This window comes from Ceratotherium simum, chromosome 36, assembly GCF_057802395.1.
Source record: "Ceratotherium simum simum isolate JZ-2026a chromosome 36, ASM5780239v1, whole genome shotgun sequence".
In the NCBI taxonomy this organism is placed as follows: domain Eukaryota; kingdom Metazoa; phylum Chordata; class Mammalia; order Perissodactyla; family Rhinocerotidae; genus Ceratotherium; species Ceratotherium simum.
The window spans coordinates 23,300,944-23,317,539 of record NC_141935.1 but is presented as its reverse complement, the minus strand read 5'-3'; the positions used below and the strand labels follow the sequence as shown (position 1 = coordinate 23,317,539).

General features: G+C 36.5%; 1 protein-coding gene across 9 annotated transcripts in view; it reads left to right on the top strand.

Moving 5' to 3' along the window:
* Positions 1-16,596, top strand: part of ENAH (ENAH actin regulator) — a 148,275-nt gene that overhangs the window by 76,500 nt on the left and 55,179 nt on the right. For all 9 annotated transcript variants that reach the window (XM_087424404.1, XM_087424403.1, XM_087424402.1 and 6 more), the window contains exon 3: positions 4,309-4,486. In XM_087424404.1, the coding sequence (XP_087280530.1) occupies positions 4,309-4,486 (178 nt within the window). The remainder of the gene's footprint in view (positions 1-4,308; positions 4,487-16,596) is intronic.

The following is a 16,596-nucleotide window of genomic DNA, read 5'->3' as shown; positions in this document are numbered from 1 at the left end:
GGCAAAAACAAATGTGCTCCTCTGGAGAGAAACTTCCATAGACCTGAATCAGTTTGCAGAAAGAGCAGTTCACTGAATTGAGTGAGTTTGCCCCTTCCTCCATGCGCCCGTTGCACAGGCTTGATTGGTCTCCCCAGTCTCTGTCCCAGGAACCCTCGCCGCCCCGTTGGTAGTCCAGCGTCCTGTGTGCTCTCTCTCCTTTTTGTCTTTCCTGCAGTAAAGTGTCCCAGCAGTGAGTTAGGCCAGAGACAAATCAAATACTCCCTAAGATGCTATTAGAGAGAAAAAATGAAAACCAGACAACTAAAACTTTGTAGAAATTGTTGAACATTCTTAACCCAACATTCCAAACTAGGAGCTGTAAAATAAACACATTTTTGGTAAATTTGGTTAATTGATGAACAATCCTAAAAGTATCTAAGTGTCGGTAAAAAAGAAAATGAATATTTAAAAATCATTAGAAAGAAATCGGTGTAAGTCAGGAAATTTCCATATGAAGCACTGAAATTTTTATTCATGAGAGGAGTAAACTGTCCTCTGACTTCTAGCTTTTGACAAATGGAGTGTTTCTTAAAATGTTTGGAAATTTAAAAACATACTTCTGAATAATTCGTGAGACTAAGATGAAATCATTATGAAGATTAGAAAATGTTTAGGAAGTAAGAAAATACTTAGACCTGAGTGACAAGATATTACGTGTAGAAACCTGTGGGACGTCTAAGCTATCCTTAGATGGACGTCTAAGCTGTCCTTAATAGTGTATCATGAGCTTAACCCAAAGAAAACAGAAGGAAATATAAAAATAAAAGAAGAAAGTAATTAAATAAAAATAAATAGAAATTGTTACACAAAAGTTGCTTCACTGAATAGAAAAAATGACAGATCTAACAGAAAAAAAGGTTACAAATAATATTAGGATTGGAAAAGAGATGTCAGTATAGTTGTACTAAGGAAATAAATTATAAGATAATATTATGAACAGCTTTATGCCAATAAATAGGCCATTTTGTAGAAAAATATAATTTACCAAAATTGGCAAAAGAGTAGAAAAACATAATAGACCTACAATCGTAAAATATATCAATAGTTAATATCTACTCCCAAAATTTAAAAATAAGGAGAGGGAGAGTCCAGAGCATTTACAAACAAAATCTCTGCCTAGCAGAGCTTTTGGCAGACTCATGGGACCAGTAGAACAAAAATTAGAAGTTAGGGTCTGTTAGTGAGGGGAGAGTTGTCTTGGTAATCCCCCAGGCCACAGTTTGAGACCGGGAAGCCCCATACCCTAGGAAGAAGTTTGACTCGGAATTAGACTGGTCTTTATAGGAACTGAAACCCAGCCTCTAATCATTTCAATCACTTTTGGATTAAGATGGTTTGAGATTTGTTAGTTTCCCTAACTGCTTGCCAAAAGCAAATGTAAATCTTCCCTGGAAAATATGACATCATTGTAAGCCTCAGGGTTTCCATACAGTTGTCCATGCACAGTGTCTGGTACTCGGTCAGAACAGCCAGGCGTACACAGAGACAGGAGGAACAGGGCTAGCACAGACCCTCTGGGGATCCAGTTAATGGAATTATCAGAAATCGATTTTAAAAGAACTGTGCGTAATATATTCAAGGAAATATAAGGCAGGATTGCGAATTTCAGCAGAGAATTGGAAACTTGAAAAAAGAACCAAATGGAAATTTTAGAATTGAAAAATAACCACTATTAACCATAATAACTCAGTGATGGGTTTTACAACAAATTATAAACAGCTAAAAAGAATTAGTTAACTGGAATATAGGTCAGAAGAAAATATTCAGACTGAAGCTAAGCTAATCTGAGAGAGAAAAATGTAGATACATAAAAAGAGCTTAAGAGACAGAGGGAATACAGTAAAAAAAAATGCGTAATGTATGTGTAATTAGAGTCCCAGAGGAGAGAGTGAGGCAGAAACAATAATGGGAGAGAGAAGGAACAAAAATTGTCAGAAGTGATGAAAGAACGTGAACTTAGCAATGCTATAAGCCTTAAGTGGGGTAAATAACAAAACCATGTCTAAACCCATCGTTATTAAAGTCACTAAACTAAATACAGGTGGAGAAAAACTACTTCAAAGAAGCAACAATAAACTGTCCGCTGATTTCTTGATAGAAGCAACAAAAGCTAGAAAGCAGTGGATTTCAAAGTACTGAAAGAAAATAAATGACCACTCAAAATTGCATACCTACTAAAAATATTCTTCAGAAACGAAGGTGAAATAAAGACATGGACAGAATGAAATGAAATGGACAGAATTCGTCACCAGGAGATCTGGATTGAAAGAAATTCCAAAGTGTGTTCTTGAAGATCAGAATGGTCCCAACAGAAGCCTGGAGAAGGCAGAAGGAATAAAAAGCAACAGAAAGCGTAGATATAGGGTAAATCTTAAGTGATCGTTAACTGTATAAAATTAGTAATAGTGTTTTGTGGCGTTTAAAATATATGTAGAATTTTAAAACCTGATAAAGATAGCATAGGAGTCCTGGGATGAGCATGGGAGAGAGGGAGTGCTGTTGGAGAAAAAGTGAAGTTTTTGTATTGTTGAGGGAAAGGGAAAGGTACTAGTTTTTATCTGTTTTTGATAAGTTTAAGCTGCCTGTTGTCATCTCCAGGGCAACCACTAAAAACAACAGTGAAAACATAGCTAACTTGTGAGCTAATAGAGGGGACAGAATAATAAACTCTAAAACAAGGTATGATAGATTTAGACCCAAATTCATAGATAATTTACATTAAATGTAAATGGACAAGATACTCCAGTTAAAAGCAGAGAGTGGCAGATTGGATAAATAACACAAAATTGTGATAATCTGAATATAAAATTATAGCTGCACACAAAAAGCTGAGAATAGCCAAAGCAATATTGAAGAACAACAAAGTAGGAGGACATACTCTGGTGGGTCTCAGGACTTGCTATAAAGCTCAATAATTAAGACACTGTGATGTTGGCTCAAAGATAGGAATATTGACCAGCAGATCAAAAGAGAGCCATTGAGACCCTTGGTTTATGAAAAAGGGTAAACCTTCAGCACAGTTAATAAATAGTGCTGCATCCACTGGACAACCATATTGAACCTTATTTCACACCATGGGCGTAAATCAATTCCAGTTGGATTGGAGATGTAAATATGAAAATTAAAACAATAAAGCTTCTATAAAATAATATGGGATAATATTTTCATGACCTTGGGATTGAGAAACATTTCTTAAACAGGTTACAAAAAGCATTAACTATAAAGGGAGAGATTGCTAATTTGGACTGAATAAAAGTTAAGAACATCTGTTCATCAGAAGACTCCATTGAGAGAGTGAAAAGGCAAGCAACAGAGTGGGAGAAGATATTTGCAACACAGATAACTGACAATGGGATCATATACAGAATATATAAAGGACTCTTACAAATCAGTAAAGAAAAAGATGGACAACTCAGTATGTGTGATTGTGCAAGCTGTTGTATACTGCTGTGGAAGTAAAAATTGATAGAACCAATTTGGAAAGCTACTTGGAGTTTTCAACTAAAGTTAAACATATATATGGCTTGTGACAATTCCACTCCTGGATGTATGCCCAACAGAAATGTGTGCTCATGTGTACCAAAAGACATTCGTAGGATGTTTATAACATCACTATTTTCAATAGCCTCAAACTGCAAATAATCCAAATGTTCATTAACGAGAGAATGGATAAGTAAACATTTATACAACGGAATACCATAGAGCAATGAGAAAGAATGAAACACAATTACATGCAACAGATAGATGACTCTAAACAATTTTGAAGGAAAGAGGGTAAGTACATTACAATATGTATTGTGTAACTCCATTTATTAAAAATCCAAAAACCTGAGCTATGCTGTTAGAGGTGTGTCTGGTCCTTTTTGGGATGTGGGAAGAGTTAAGGAGGTCCTGGTGGTACTGTCCTATTTCTTGAGCAGGTTTTGGCTACACGGGAACGTTGACTGAGATACATGCTTATGTTTTATACACTTTCTGAATTTATAGTACTTCAGTAAACGTGTTAATATATATTTAAGGAGGGATATAGATTTATTTTGTTTTGCTGATTTACCGCTTTAAGGCTGGACCTTTGTAACCATTAGACAGCTTAACTTCTATCAGAATTATTTCTGCGGACTGATTTTACCCTAGGTAACTGCTTTAACCATTTTTGACAGGGTTTGTCAGGAATGGATTTGAATGAATATGTCTGATCAGGATTTGTTGGCTTTGTTGATTTTGCTGGTTGTGAGCTTGACTTGATAAAGAATTCCTGTCTTTTAGGTGGTGATAAACTGTGCCATTCCTAAGGGGTTGAAGTACAATCAAGCGACACAGACCTTCCACCAATGGCGAGATGCTAGACAGGTGTATGGTCTCAACTTTGGCAGCAAAGAAGATGCCAATGTCTTCGCAAGTGCCATGATGCATGCCTTAGAAGTGTTGAATTCCCAGGAAACAGGTAAGGTGTCCGTGGTTTACTTGTTTTCTTAAACTGAAGTGCCATGTAGATGTTAAAGCTGATCTTTTCTGACCAACTTTTAAATCGTTCATGTATTTTAAGTAATTCTTGAATTTCTATCGTTTTCTACAAAAATGTGAACTTTTGTTTGTTGATGATAAGAATATAGTCTAGAAGGATAATCTTATGAGATTGATTAGTTAGTGATTTTTTTAACCCTCTCATTTGAAATTATTTAGTTAAAATGTTCATCCTGCTCTAGAACCTCAACTTTTGTTGCAGGGACCAGAGGCCCAGAGACTATGCAGTGGATAGAAATTATGCATATTAATTATCGTCTTACTCTTTAGGAAGAAACACATTTTCTGAAAGATGTTTTTTTAAGCCCATGAACTTCAAGTAGGACTAGTCTCCATCCTAGTAGATAAAAATTTGATTCTAAAAGTTGTTTAAAGATTTTAGGAGTGCCCTCAGGTGGTACAAGCCATGAATTGCATCTCCTCTGACACTGCACGGTGGTTAGAAAGATATGTAGAAATAATTCACTTTTAAAAAACCCAGAATTTAAAACTGTATATGTGTCAGAGATGAACTCTGTTTTTGTTTTGGTTGAAAAAATAGAAAAAGAAATACGCCAATGTGTGGTTATCTCTTTGGGGAGATAGAATTTAGAATCAGAAAATAAATGTTGTACATAAAATAATACAAATATGATTATTCTTGCCTTTGTTGTGTATTTAGTAGTGATCTTGATGATATAAATATGCTATATACAAAATTTATTTATTTTAAGAAGGACTTAAATAGATTAAAATTTGATATATTGTTGAAGGTATAGAATTTTAAAACCAGTTATAGACATGTTAAATTTTATTTATACCTTGCCTTACTCTAAAAAGAATTGAAACATCTCGCCCATGTGTTAGTCTATTTCAAATATGAATTTCAGAGCAAGAAGACATTTTGAAATCTTGCCGAAACTATGTTGTTACGCCTATAGATGGTTTATATTAGATCTTCTTTTGAGGAATTTAATATCTCTATAAATAATTTGTACATAGCTCTCATATCTTATCTATTTTGAGAAAATGAACTGCTGGCACTACTCCTAGTTTGTCAGTAAGTCCAGAAAATAGCATAGAAAAGTCTGCCTGTATGTGCAGTCTTGTATGTAGATCGTCTCTTTAAGTCACTGTATTTTTCTCGCAGGCACCAGTATTTTATTGGTATTCTGTTGTAGATATAGAATTGCTGTTATCACCGTAGTTTTACCATAGAGAAGAAACTAGGATTGTGGTTCTTGATATCTTATTAAATAGATCAACTATGTAATAAATAGGTAAAGGACCAAGTTTAGAGAGTATACATATGCCCGTAACATTTGGCTTCTCTTTGTTTGGAACAAACTAGCATTATTTTTATTTCTAAACCTTCAAAAGAGTATCCACTGATATTAGGAACTAAATGTTACTAATTTAAAGTGATTAAAATTATTGTTCATCTTGCATCAATTTTTTTTTAACCAAATGGAAAGGATTATTTTTATCAGTGTGTAGTCATATAGTTTGCTTTCAAAATGCAAATGCTAATTAGTGTTTTTTCTTCTGACCTTGCTCTTATTGAAATTGAGTCTTAGTGTGCAGAGACTCAATTACATTCTCTGTTGTAATTTCCACATTATAAAAACTTTGGCAGAGGGGAAAATTGCTCATCATCTCACTAGCTACAGAAGCATTTTGGTAAGGCAAAAAAATTTCATAGATTGTTCTTGGATGATATTGAAACTTGATTCTCTTCTCTGTCACAATCTCAGCTAAGGAAAGAGAGAGAATGGTGGAGGAAGTTGGTCCATCCTAGCCATCTCCTTGCATCATAGCCCAAGTCATTGAAGAGGCTTTTGGTTCTATAGCTTTTTCATCAGAGAAAACAAGCATATAAAATGGTTGATGTTCTTTATAGTCTGATTTTTTTAGAAAATGACTTTTCATAAATTACTGTAGTTAAACAGTAATTTCTGATTTTTGATGGCAGTTATTAATTGGCTTGGAAGTGGAGGCCTGGGAGGATTTAGATGGGGAATCAGAGGTGTCCTTGGGAAAGGATATGATTTTTTCTGTATATCTCCAAAGTAGGATAGCTATGTACCCCACCCCAGTATTATTTAGCGGGCCCCCTTCCATCCACCTAAGCAAACACATCCCATAATGTCGCCTCTCATCTTGAACGTATCTTCCCCTTCCACAGCTGTTTGCTTTGGGTTCACAGCCAATTCCTTGCTAAAACCATCTATTGTCTTCCTGCCAAAACCAAGTTGAAAAAGCTTAACTTGCATGTCCCCTCCCTAAACAAACAATATACCCAATAAACCTCTGATCAGAAGCAAAAGAAGCAAACTTTTATTCATAAAGGTAAAGCAACTACAGATATTATTAGTCTTTCCTACTTCTTAGTGTTTCACCACTTTTTAAAACCATTTTTCCATATTGAATACTTTTGTTTATTTTTTTTGTTTATTGGATGTTAATACCAATATTATCCATTGAATATTGGTTAAACCTTCTTAGTGATTTTCAGACTTTTTAAGGTATGGACACTTTTGTTCAAACAAAATCTTTTTCAGAAGCTCAGTCCATAAACAGACCAAAAACGGAGCTTCTCTGATTAATCTGGGGATCGAGAGCCCAGAGCCACCAAGGCACCTATGTGGTTCTCCAGAGCAGGATTTGAAAATTACTAACCCGTCTTTTTTGCCAAAACCAATAATCACACAGTTCTCCCTTCTTGTGTCTGTTGCCCCCCAAGTCCTCTAAATCCTCAAACAAATTTTTTAAATGAAGAAAAAACAGCTTTCTTAGGGGCTAGTCATACTGACCTTTACAAGGTGTTCTCTGTGTGTTCATATTTCCATTTCTTTTATGAAAAGGGTGGGTGGCAGGAATGTTTTCCTTTATTTTGTTTTTAGCTTGGTGTGCAATTATCTAATATACTGGAAAGTACAGGAGGTGCTAAATACAGTGGGTTATATTTGGAATTTAAAAAGCACAAGTCACATGTTCTAACATTTTAGAAAAAGAGTTGAATTAGTGCTCCTCCTTTTATACCAAATGCTACAGTTTGTCTATTTCCTCTGTCAAATGGAGATGGACTCAGTTTTAAACAAGTACCTTCAAAGTGCATTATCCAGACTGATGTTTTTAATTTCTGTATTATTTATCCAGTATATTTATAGCAGTTCTGCAGATAATGGTTATAAATTATATAAAATATAAAGTCAGTGCTTATGATGATTGATAGAGGTAAATTTGCCCAATCTGTTTCCTTTTGAAAAAAATTTGTCATTTGAAAATAGAAGATAACTTTTTAAATCTGTTTTTTTTAAAAGGAAAACCATATGCCTAGCCAGTAAGATTTTGTTCTACTCAATCAAGATTAAAATATTTTGCCATTAACTAAGACTGTTTTTGCTAGATTTTATCTCTATTAAAAATAAGAACATAGTCAAGGAGTCCTCATGTTTGAAATCTTCTTTAGATTTTATAAATAAATATTTATAAATATTTAGATCCCATTCATTTTTTCTTACTGATAATTTGGCCTGATATACCTTCCAACATGAGCATTTGTATGAATTTTATCTCAGCATTTTTTAAATCTTTTTGAGATATGTTTTAGAATTAATTGGATTTTTAAAAATCTCAACAAGTTTCTAGAACTATTTTATGTTTACAGTGACATTTTTATTTTTCAGTCTTCCAGACTGCCAATATTAATATTCATGGGAGCAGTGTTAAGGTTATATCACAAAAACTATCAAATGTGTTATGAGCACAGGTAATATGCTAGGCACTGGGAATAATACAAACATAAGGCCCATCCCTTGCCTTCCAGGATTTCACGGTTGGGCTGGAGCTACTAGAAACAAGGTTAGCAAAATTAGAATGGTTTGTGAATGAAATGTGACTTAAGTATTCAGAAAGGCCTTTGGAATACCAAAGAAAATTCTAGGGTCAAGGAAAGCTTTGAAGAGAAGATGGTGTTTCAGCTATGTATGTTCTGAAGAATGAGTATGCCTCATTGTGATAGAGAATTCTAAGAGAGGCTTGGAGGCATGAGAGCATGGAGCAGTTGGGAAACAACAGATAGGCAATGCTGTGGCTTGGGCATGAGAATTTACGTGGGGAGAGGGAAGTCACAAGAGCTAAGACTGGAAAGGTTGGGAAGGGCCTTGTGTTCTTGCTGAGGAGTGTGCATATTGTGATGTGGGTCGGCGGTACAGTCATTGAGGGTACTGATAAATGTTTGATGTCATCAGGTTTGTGCTTTAGGACATGTGATGGATTGGTGAGCATGTGGTGACAAGAATGGAGATCAGTTTAGGACGGTGTTATGATGAGATTGGTGAGAAAGATGAGGCCTAAAGTGACATAGTAGAAAGAGGAAAGGAGCAGTGTGAAGAGGAGGTGACAGACTTTTATTTGGTGCCTGCTGTACCTGTCAAGGCATTGTTCTCGCCTTCTCCTCATGTCTTCATGTGGTCTGTAAAGCACTTCTGAGGCAGGAATAATGATCTGTTTATTGGGTACCTGCTGTGTGCCAGATCCTGATTGGGCACTTGTATTACTGATAACCTTTATAACAACCCTGCAGAGTTGGTGGTATTATCCTTGTTTTAAAGAGGAGATTGGGGTTTACAGAAGGTCACTCGACTGGCCCAAGGGCCCACACCTAGACAGAGGCATAAGTGGAGTTTGTACCCAGATGTACTTTTAGAATTCATCCTCTTTCCACTACGTCAGTGAGATGTAATGGACGGGCCAGAAAGAATGGTGTTATGACGTGATTACCGGATGTGTCAGTTTGGACCGCTGGTGAAGGTGGTACTGTTAACCGGAGATGGAGAGGAAGAGGATGGTAATATTGGGCGGTGGATAACACATTTGGTTCTAGCCGTAAGGCATTTGGGGCAGTTTATTAATGCCTTCTTAGAATCAGATCAAATTGGACCTGGAAAGATCTGAAAGGTAATCTTGGACAGTGTTTTTCACTTTCAGCTTTCCTACATCAGCTAATCTTGGAGAAGTAACGTTTTGAAACAGATAAAGCATGCTCATCGGGAGTAGAGGAGTAACAGGTTGGAGGGTTGGGTGGTAGGGCAGTCTTTTCGTGAGTGCTGTCATGTACGGCTTCCCTCTCATACTTACGTCTTCCACAGTCTTCCCCATTGATAGATTCACCATCTTCACAATAACGTGAGCTTAGTCTATCGGTACTGGCACTCCCATTTCCAGTTAGGAAGATTGACGTGGAGAGGTGGGACTTCCCTGAAGTTGTACATACGTAGAAAGGGAGGCACAAGTGGAATTGGGTCTTCTGACCTTTTGGCCATTTTTATTACATGTCTCTGCTTTGCAATTCAAGATCTTCAAAGCATATTTTAAAAGGCTTTTGAGAGAAGTCACTTTAGGGTGAGAAAGTAGGGAAGAGAAGAACTTTCATTTACTTTTTGTTTTAAGTTTTTAGGTCTTTTATTGTGATTTAGTGGAAAGAACTTATACTTGGAGTCAAAAGACTCCGGGCTTATCGCTCCCTCTGGTGACAGGCTGCCTTCTCTAAAGCTATTTCCTTATGTATAAAGTGTGGATTATGAGAATACCTGTGTTAGGATAGCATTATGGGAATTAAATGAGATAAAGACATCAGTGTTATTAAACCATAAAATGTTGTTTTTGAATGCCAACATTTTAAAATACATAGAAAATTCTACTGTGTGGATTAACTTAGAGAAAAAGTGGTAGAGAGACTTTGAAATTTTCTCCAACCTCTTCTTTGTCTTGACTGCCCATTAAAGACCTATCTTGTTATATTTTTTCCCCAAGAAAATTAATTAGTTCATGTATCATTTGAGTGCATCTATATGCAAGGGGAAATTAGTCTCAAATCTCGTCCTCAAGGATTCTTCTACTCTTGAAAAGGAGATAAGACACAAGTATAATCCTAAAGACAAAGTCATGATTGAGGTACAGATAAAATCATATATGGTTATAAGAAGAGTAATGAGGGCCGGCCCTGTGGCTTGGTGGTTAAGTGCGCGCGCTGCAATGCTGGTGGCCCGGGTTCGGATCCCGGGTGCGCATCGAGGCACCACTTCTCCCTCCATCCTGAGGCCGAGTCCCACATGCAGCAACTAGAAGGATGTGCAGCTATGACATACAGCTATCTACTGGGGCTTTGGAGGGAAAAAATAAAATAAATAAAATCTTAAAAAAAAAAAAAAAAAAAAAAAGAAGAGTAATGAGATTTGTTTTCACTGGAACAGTTGGGGAAAGTATTAATGATGAGATGGCTTTTTGAGCTGAGTTGGAAAGATGGATAGAATGTAGGCATGGGGAGATGAGGAGGAAAGCCTATCAGGCTGGGCCTGGTGGGAATAAAGTCAGAAAGGTAGGTCTGATCAAGAAGAGCCTTTGAGAGCTATGGATGATGGAGATTTAGTGTAAGTTTTTGAGCAAGTGGAATAATGTGAACAAAGCTGTACTTGAGAAAGCTAGCAGTGGTTTGAAAAGGGAGCTACTGGAGGCTGTGAGACAAGCATTGAGTTGCTGAGTGGAGGCGGAAATAGTAAGAATAGAGAAAAAAATTCAAATAGGAGAGAGAGACAGGGATGGAGTCAGGTGAGTTTAAACAGGAAACCAATACTGAAGTGTTGTACTTCATCCCCTTAGGTAACTTTTTCCATTAAAAGAGAATTCTGGCTACCCGTTTTCACATGACAACAGTAGAGATCTCGGGGACAGTATCGTATTTGTAGATGATGTGGTACCTAAAATTATTTCTGCTATAGGAAGAAAATCAGTAGTTTGGGAGAAAGAGGTGAAAAATGAAAATATAGTTCAGCATGTTTGAATTTTTACTGTGAACCTGAGTCCAGGTTTTAGAAAGAAAGGTACATAGATAAAATTTTGTCTTTAAAGAGCTCACAGTATGGCAAAAGAAACTTCATTAGTTTCTTAATTAGACATTAAAGTGAAATTAGAGTATGAATATGTTAAGCACCCCATTTAGTAACTTATTAACAGAGTTAGCATACATGTGATATATGAATGTCCTTTTCCTGGAAGATAATTCTGTTTGGATTAGAGCAGTGATTTTCAACTTGGCGCCCACAGAACTACGGAAGTAGTTCTGAGATCATTCTCAGTGTTTTGGAGAGCTGAATAAACAGTGTGCATCGTGCATTCCCACCATAGGGTTATTCCTCCTAACTCAAATATTGAGATTCTTTGTTTGGGGCTGAGATATGTTAACAATATCTGTTTGTAGAGAGACTTATCTGAAACCAATCACAAGTTCTAATGAACAGTTGTTGACATTTCAGGAACTTTTGGATCTTGTGATTGTGCCAGATACTGATAAGAAAAGTTTAAATAGTTCTAGTACCTGAATTGCACACGGCCAATTATATCTTTGATTACTTGTGAAAGAACAAAGAGGGATGATAAATCGTTTCTTTGGACATGCTCACTCTAAATATTGAGTCCAAGGAAGTTAGTTAAAATAATGACGGGTTTCTAGCTGTTGAAAAGGTTGGGAGCTACTGAATTAGGCTTCTTGTTCCTATGCCCAACTCATTACACCTCGCAGCGTCCATTTTCAGCTTCTCTCCTGGCCTTTCCCAACCAGGGTTCCACGAGAGAATTAAGTTCTATGGAAAATGATTTGGGTGACTGATCTTTCTGGGCACATTCTTTACCTACAGTGGATGCATGAAGGCCAGATTCTCTTGGAAGACAGGTTCTCTTCTGTTCCTTCCCTTGGCCTCTCTTTATGCTTCTGTTTTCTGATCTCTCATTCACCCACAAGAACTACCTTGAAGTTCTGGGCTGGGATCGGGACCAGAAAATGACTATGGATTAATGAAAGTGAGAATTACTTAGAGATCAGATCTTTCTCATTTGTTCAGTATAGCTTTATCTGCTAATATTTATATTGGTTAATACTTGAAATTATTCCATATCTAATTCTTAGTCACTGGGAAAAGTTTGAATGAATGTTAGTCGTAGCTACTCCTCTTAGTTTGCAAACCTCCTCATCATTAGAGGGATTAATGCCTGGATTACTGTCTGCTTGGTTGTTTTCCATATTCTCATTTTCTTTTGGGCTAACCCAGATGCAGAATCAGAGATCTTGAATTTAAAACACTAACTTAGGGATTCAGAAAGTGTGGTCTGAGGACCCTTGGAGATCCTCTTCTAGACCCTCTCAGGGGGTCTGTAAAGCACTCCCTTTTCTTCATTATGCTTCAACCAGAACAGCATACTGCAGCATGGTGAAGACAAGAGCAAATAAAATAGTCCAGCTGTCTTCTGTTAAGCCAGACATTAAAGAGATTTGTAAAAATCTAAAACTGTCGTTCTAATCGCTAACATTTTTTATTTGGAAAATAATTTTTTTGTTTTGGAAAATAATCATGTTTCATAAAAATGTCATTTATGTTAACATGTTGAGTCCAAGGAAGTTAGTTAAAATAATAAAGCTTTAAATTTAAAGTAATAAAGCTTTTTAATTATTTTTTAAATGAATTACTAGAAATTCAGCCTGAAGAAAACTAAGTTCTTTAATACAGTAAATAATGATATATATATATAACCCACATAAACAAAAGCTGTTCAGAGTCTTCAGTAATTTTTAAGAATATGAGGGGGTCCCATGACCAAAACTTTTGAGAAATGCTGCCCTAACTTATCAGGGAGAGCTACTGACTGAGAACAGAATTTCTAATGTCTTTTTATCTTTTCCAGGCAGCCTAGCAAAGAAATCATCTGTTGAATGAGATTGTCTATTGGATGAGAATTTATTATTCCGTATTTTCTGTCTGTTTCATGTTAAGCCTAGCTTTGCCTATAACAGAAAAACCTTTCTTCCTCTCATAATTATTTCCTCCTTTCCTGTTTGTCATCTTCTCTCTTCTCCATGAAGAAGACTTCATGGAGGGCTGGACGTTTAAAAGTGGGAATTTGCCTAATTCCTATCATCATCATCATCTATCAAGGAAAGGGAAAATGTGTGTCTGGTAGTCCTTATTCCTGCTTAATCTATGAACATTGCCCGGTGATTAGATTTGTAACCATCATCTGTCCAGCAGCGGTAACCATTGTTGCTGTTTCCAGCTCTGCTTCTTAAGAATGCGGGTTCTTCTGTTGGTACATTTGTGACTTCTCGTTGTGTGATTTTTCTCTTGTTGTGGTTTTTCACAGTTATGTTATAATATATGAATTATTATATATTGATATAACATGCGAATTATTATTTATAATAATATAATTTTAAAATATATACTTCTGTGACTTTTAAGTTCCTGATTTTACTAGCTGTTTGGGAAAGCTGCTTTGGCTTGACATAACTCAGGTCTAATATTGCGTTTTTCGTGAGCACGATTTTAGTCTTACGTTGTGGGACTTAGGATAGCTTGTCCTGCTCCAAAGTGGGAATGATTAAATGACTAACAGAGACAGATATGATTTTTGTGATGTCTGAATTTTATAATCTTATAAGAATTTGTTTTCGCCTGAAGTTGGTTGTCAGACAGACACTATATCCTGTCTACCTCTCATTCTTATTTCTCTGCTTCTCTGGCACCTGTTCATCTTACAGTGTATTGTCTGGTGCAGGTCTAGCTGGTGACTTCATTTCTCTCCAGGCTTGTCTTATAATAAGCTTGGAATTTAATTAATGCTGCTGCAGTGATCTGAGGAAGGACGTCATCTATGATTATTTGCATGTTTTCCTGCATGAGAATAGTAATTTGCATACGATTGCTTTACTTGCATTCCCAAATTTTAATCATACTTGTTGCCCCAAAATTGGAGAAGCATTTTCCCACAAAAATTCTGATACTTTTTTGTAGGAGGACTTTTTCATCTTTAAACAGCATGCAGGGGGTGGGGAGAAGCTTTAATAGAGGAGAATCTTATCTTGTGGTCCATTGATGGTAAGAACTGAATTGCAGGGAACCACGTCTACTCTGCTGAGCAGTCACAACACACAGTGGCAGCCAGACCTGCTCCACAGTGTTTACAGCTCACTTTGGGACGTGCTTTCCTCAGTCTGTAAGCGCGATGGTGTACCCTTGGATTGTCCATGTTTATATTCAGCGAAGAGCCATGTGCACATTGGTGCAATGCCTCTGAATTAACATGGGGCGTTCCTGTTTTTATGATCTAGGCAAGGTAGAAAAATTCTAATCAGTCTTTTGAAGATGCTGTTGAATAGTGGTAAAGAATACTGTGTATTCTTTAACAGTGTAAAGAACAGAAAACAGTGTAAAGAATACTGTGACATTGTTTCATTAATCCATAAAACATTCCTAAGAGGTAGATGATCTCATAATCTAAAAGAAGAGAAGCCACAGTGAGCTGCATTATTTGTACTCCTAATAAGGTGCTATGTTACATGTTATCAGAGAAACAAAAATGAATAATTCAAAATTACTGACCTTAGGGGCTGTTAATTGTGTAGAGAAGGTAGGGCATGGGCAGAAGTATCTGCAAGGCAGTGTAAGTGCTGTGAGTGGTACAGAGTGGTAATTAGGAAGTGGAATAAGCAAATATAGCATGCTGCTCATATAAAGATACCAAAAATAATTTTTATAAGGTAGACCTGCTGTTTCTGTGGGCTTTTGCAATTTCTGAGATGATTCATACTAGAAAACAAATGACTTCTGTTTTCTGGAAGTTTTCAGGGATATTTGACAATGACGGTGCCATTCATATAGAAAGAAATACATTTTTATTAAGGAGTTTCCTTTGCAAATACTGTCCTGATCTTTACTGTGGTAATACTATGCTTAAACACAAAGAATTACTTTGTCTCATTCAGATTTAGAGTCACTGGTTCCCGTGGGTTTAAAAGTTTCTTTTAAGCGTTAGAATTATACATTCCCAATTTTAAGATATTGACTTGGACTAGTGACATTAATTCTCAGGAAATGAGTCTTTAGTCTCTTCTGCAGATGATATTTGGGATCAACTTTATATTAACAGGAGATTGGGTGGATTTTTTGCATACCTACTGTGTTGTGTACCAAAGTACCTTGCAGTGGCTCTCCATTGCTCTTAGAATAAAGTACAGACTCCTTAACATGACTCTCGATCCTCTTGACTCTGCATTAAGTAAACACACTCCCCTGCATCCAGATCCTTGCACTTTCTGTTCCTTTCACCATTATTGGACTTACTTTTTTCAAAACGCTTTAAACTGTTTATTTCGGGACTGTATAAATAAATTTGGCAGAACCAAAGTTAGTGACAGTGCTAATACAGTGACATCTTTAGCAGATTTTATCTGCATGTAGAGATCAAATTATTCAGTGTCTCTGCTGAAGGCCAAAGACAAATACATATATTTTTTTAATGTAGCCTAAAATCTTATTAATCTGGACTAAGTTGTAATATATAAACAGCTCTCAAGTATATTTAATGCAATAATAGTAATTTATGGTATTATTTACATGAATAGATGTTTGAGTCTCTAGAAACTTTCTTAGAAAGTTTCAAATGGTTATTATTCTTTTGGGAAATCAGCTTAAGTTATGTCTTCTCTCTCTTAAATAGGTACTTTTGCCTCAGTTTGGATAGTACAAGTTTTATTTTCAAGTATCACATCCCAGGCAAGAACTAGGGTTTCAGGACTCTGTGATATTTCTGTATTGTCAGTTAGCCCAGCAGTTATTTCTCTGCCAGCATTTACCCGTTTATTCATTAAGGTATGAATTTGAGCAAGGTCCCACGAGTGTTCCTTGTGCATTTCATCGTCCTGTGAATAGTAAGGATACGGTCCCTGCCGCCGGCTTGTGGTCTTGACCTGCTTAAAAACAAGTGCAGCATAAGGTTGTTGCCAGAGGAGATAACAGCCAGATTGCCTTTCTAAGGGCACCTCTTGTTTTCTAAAGACACCCCTTTCTTTATTATGGCTCTTGCGCCCATCATTCTTGGTCTAAGGCTTGGGGAAAGAACTTGTCTTCACGTGAATTTCTTCATTCTGGGAAGTGGCTAAGGACAGGCCTCTTCCTCGCTCTGTGTGTGTGTGTGTGTGTGTGTGTGTGTGTGGAAGAT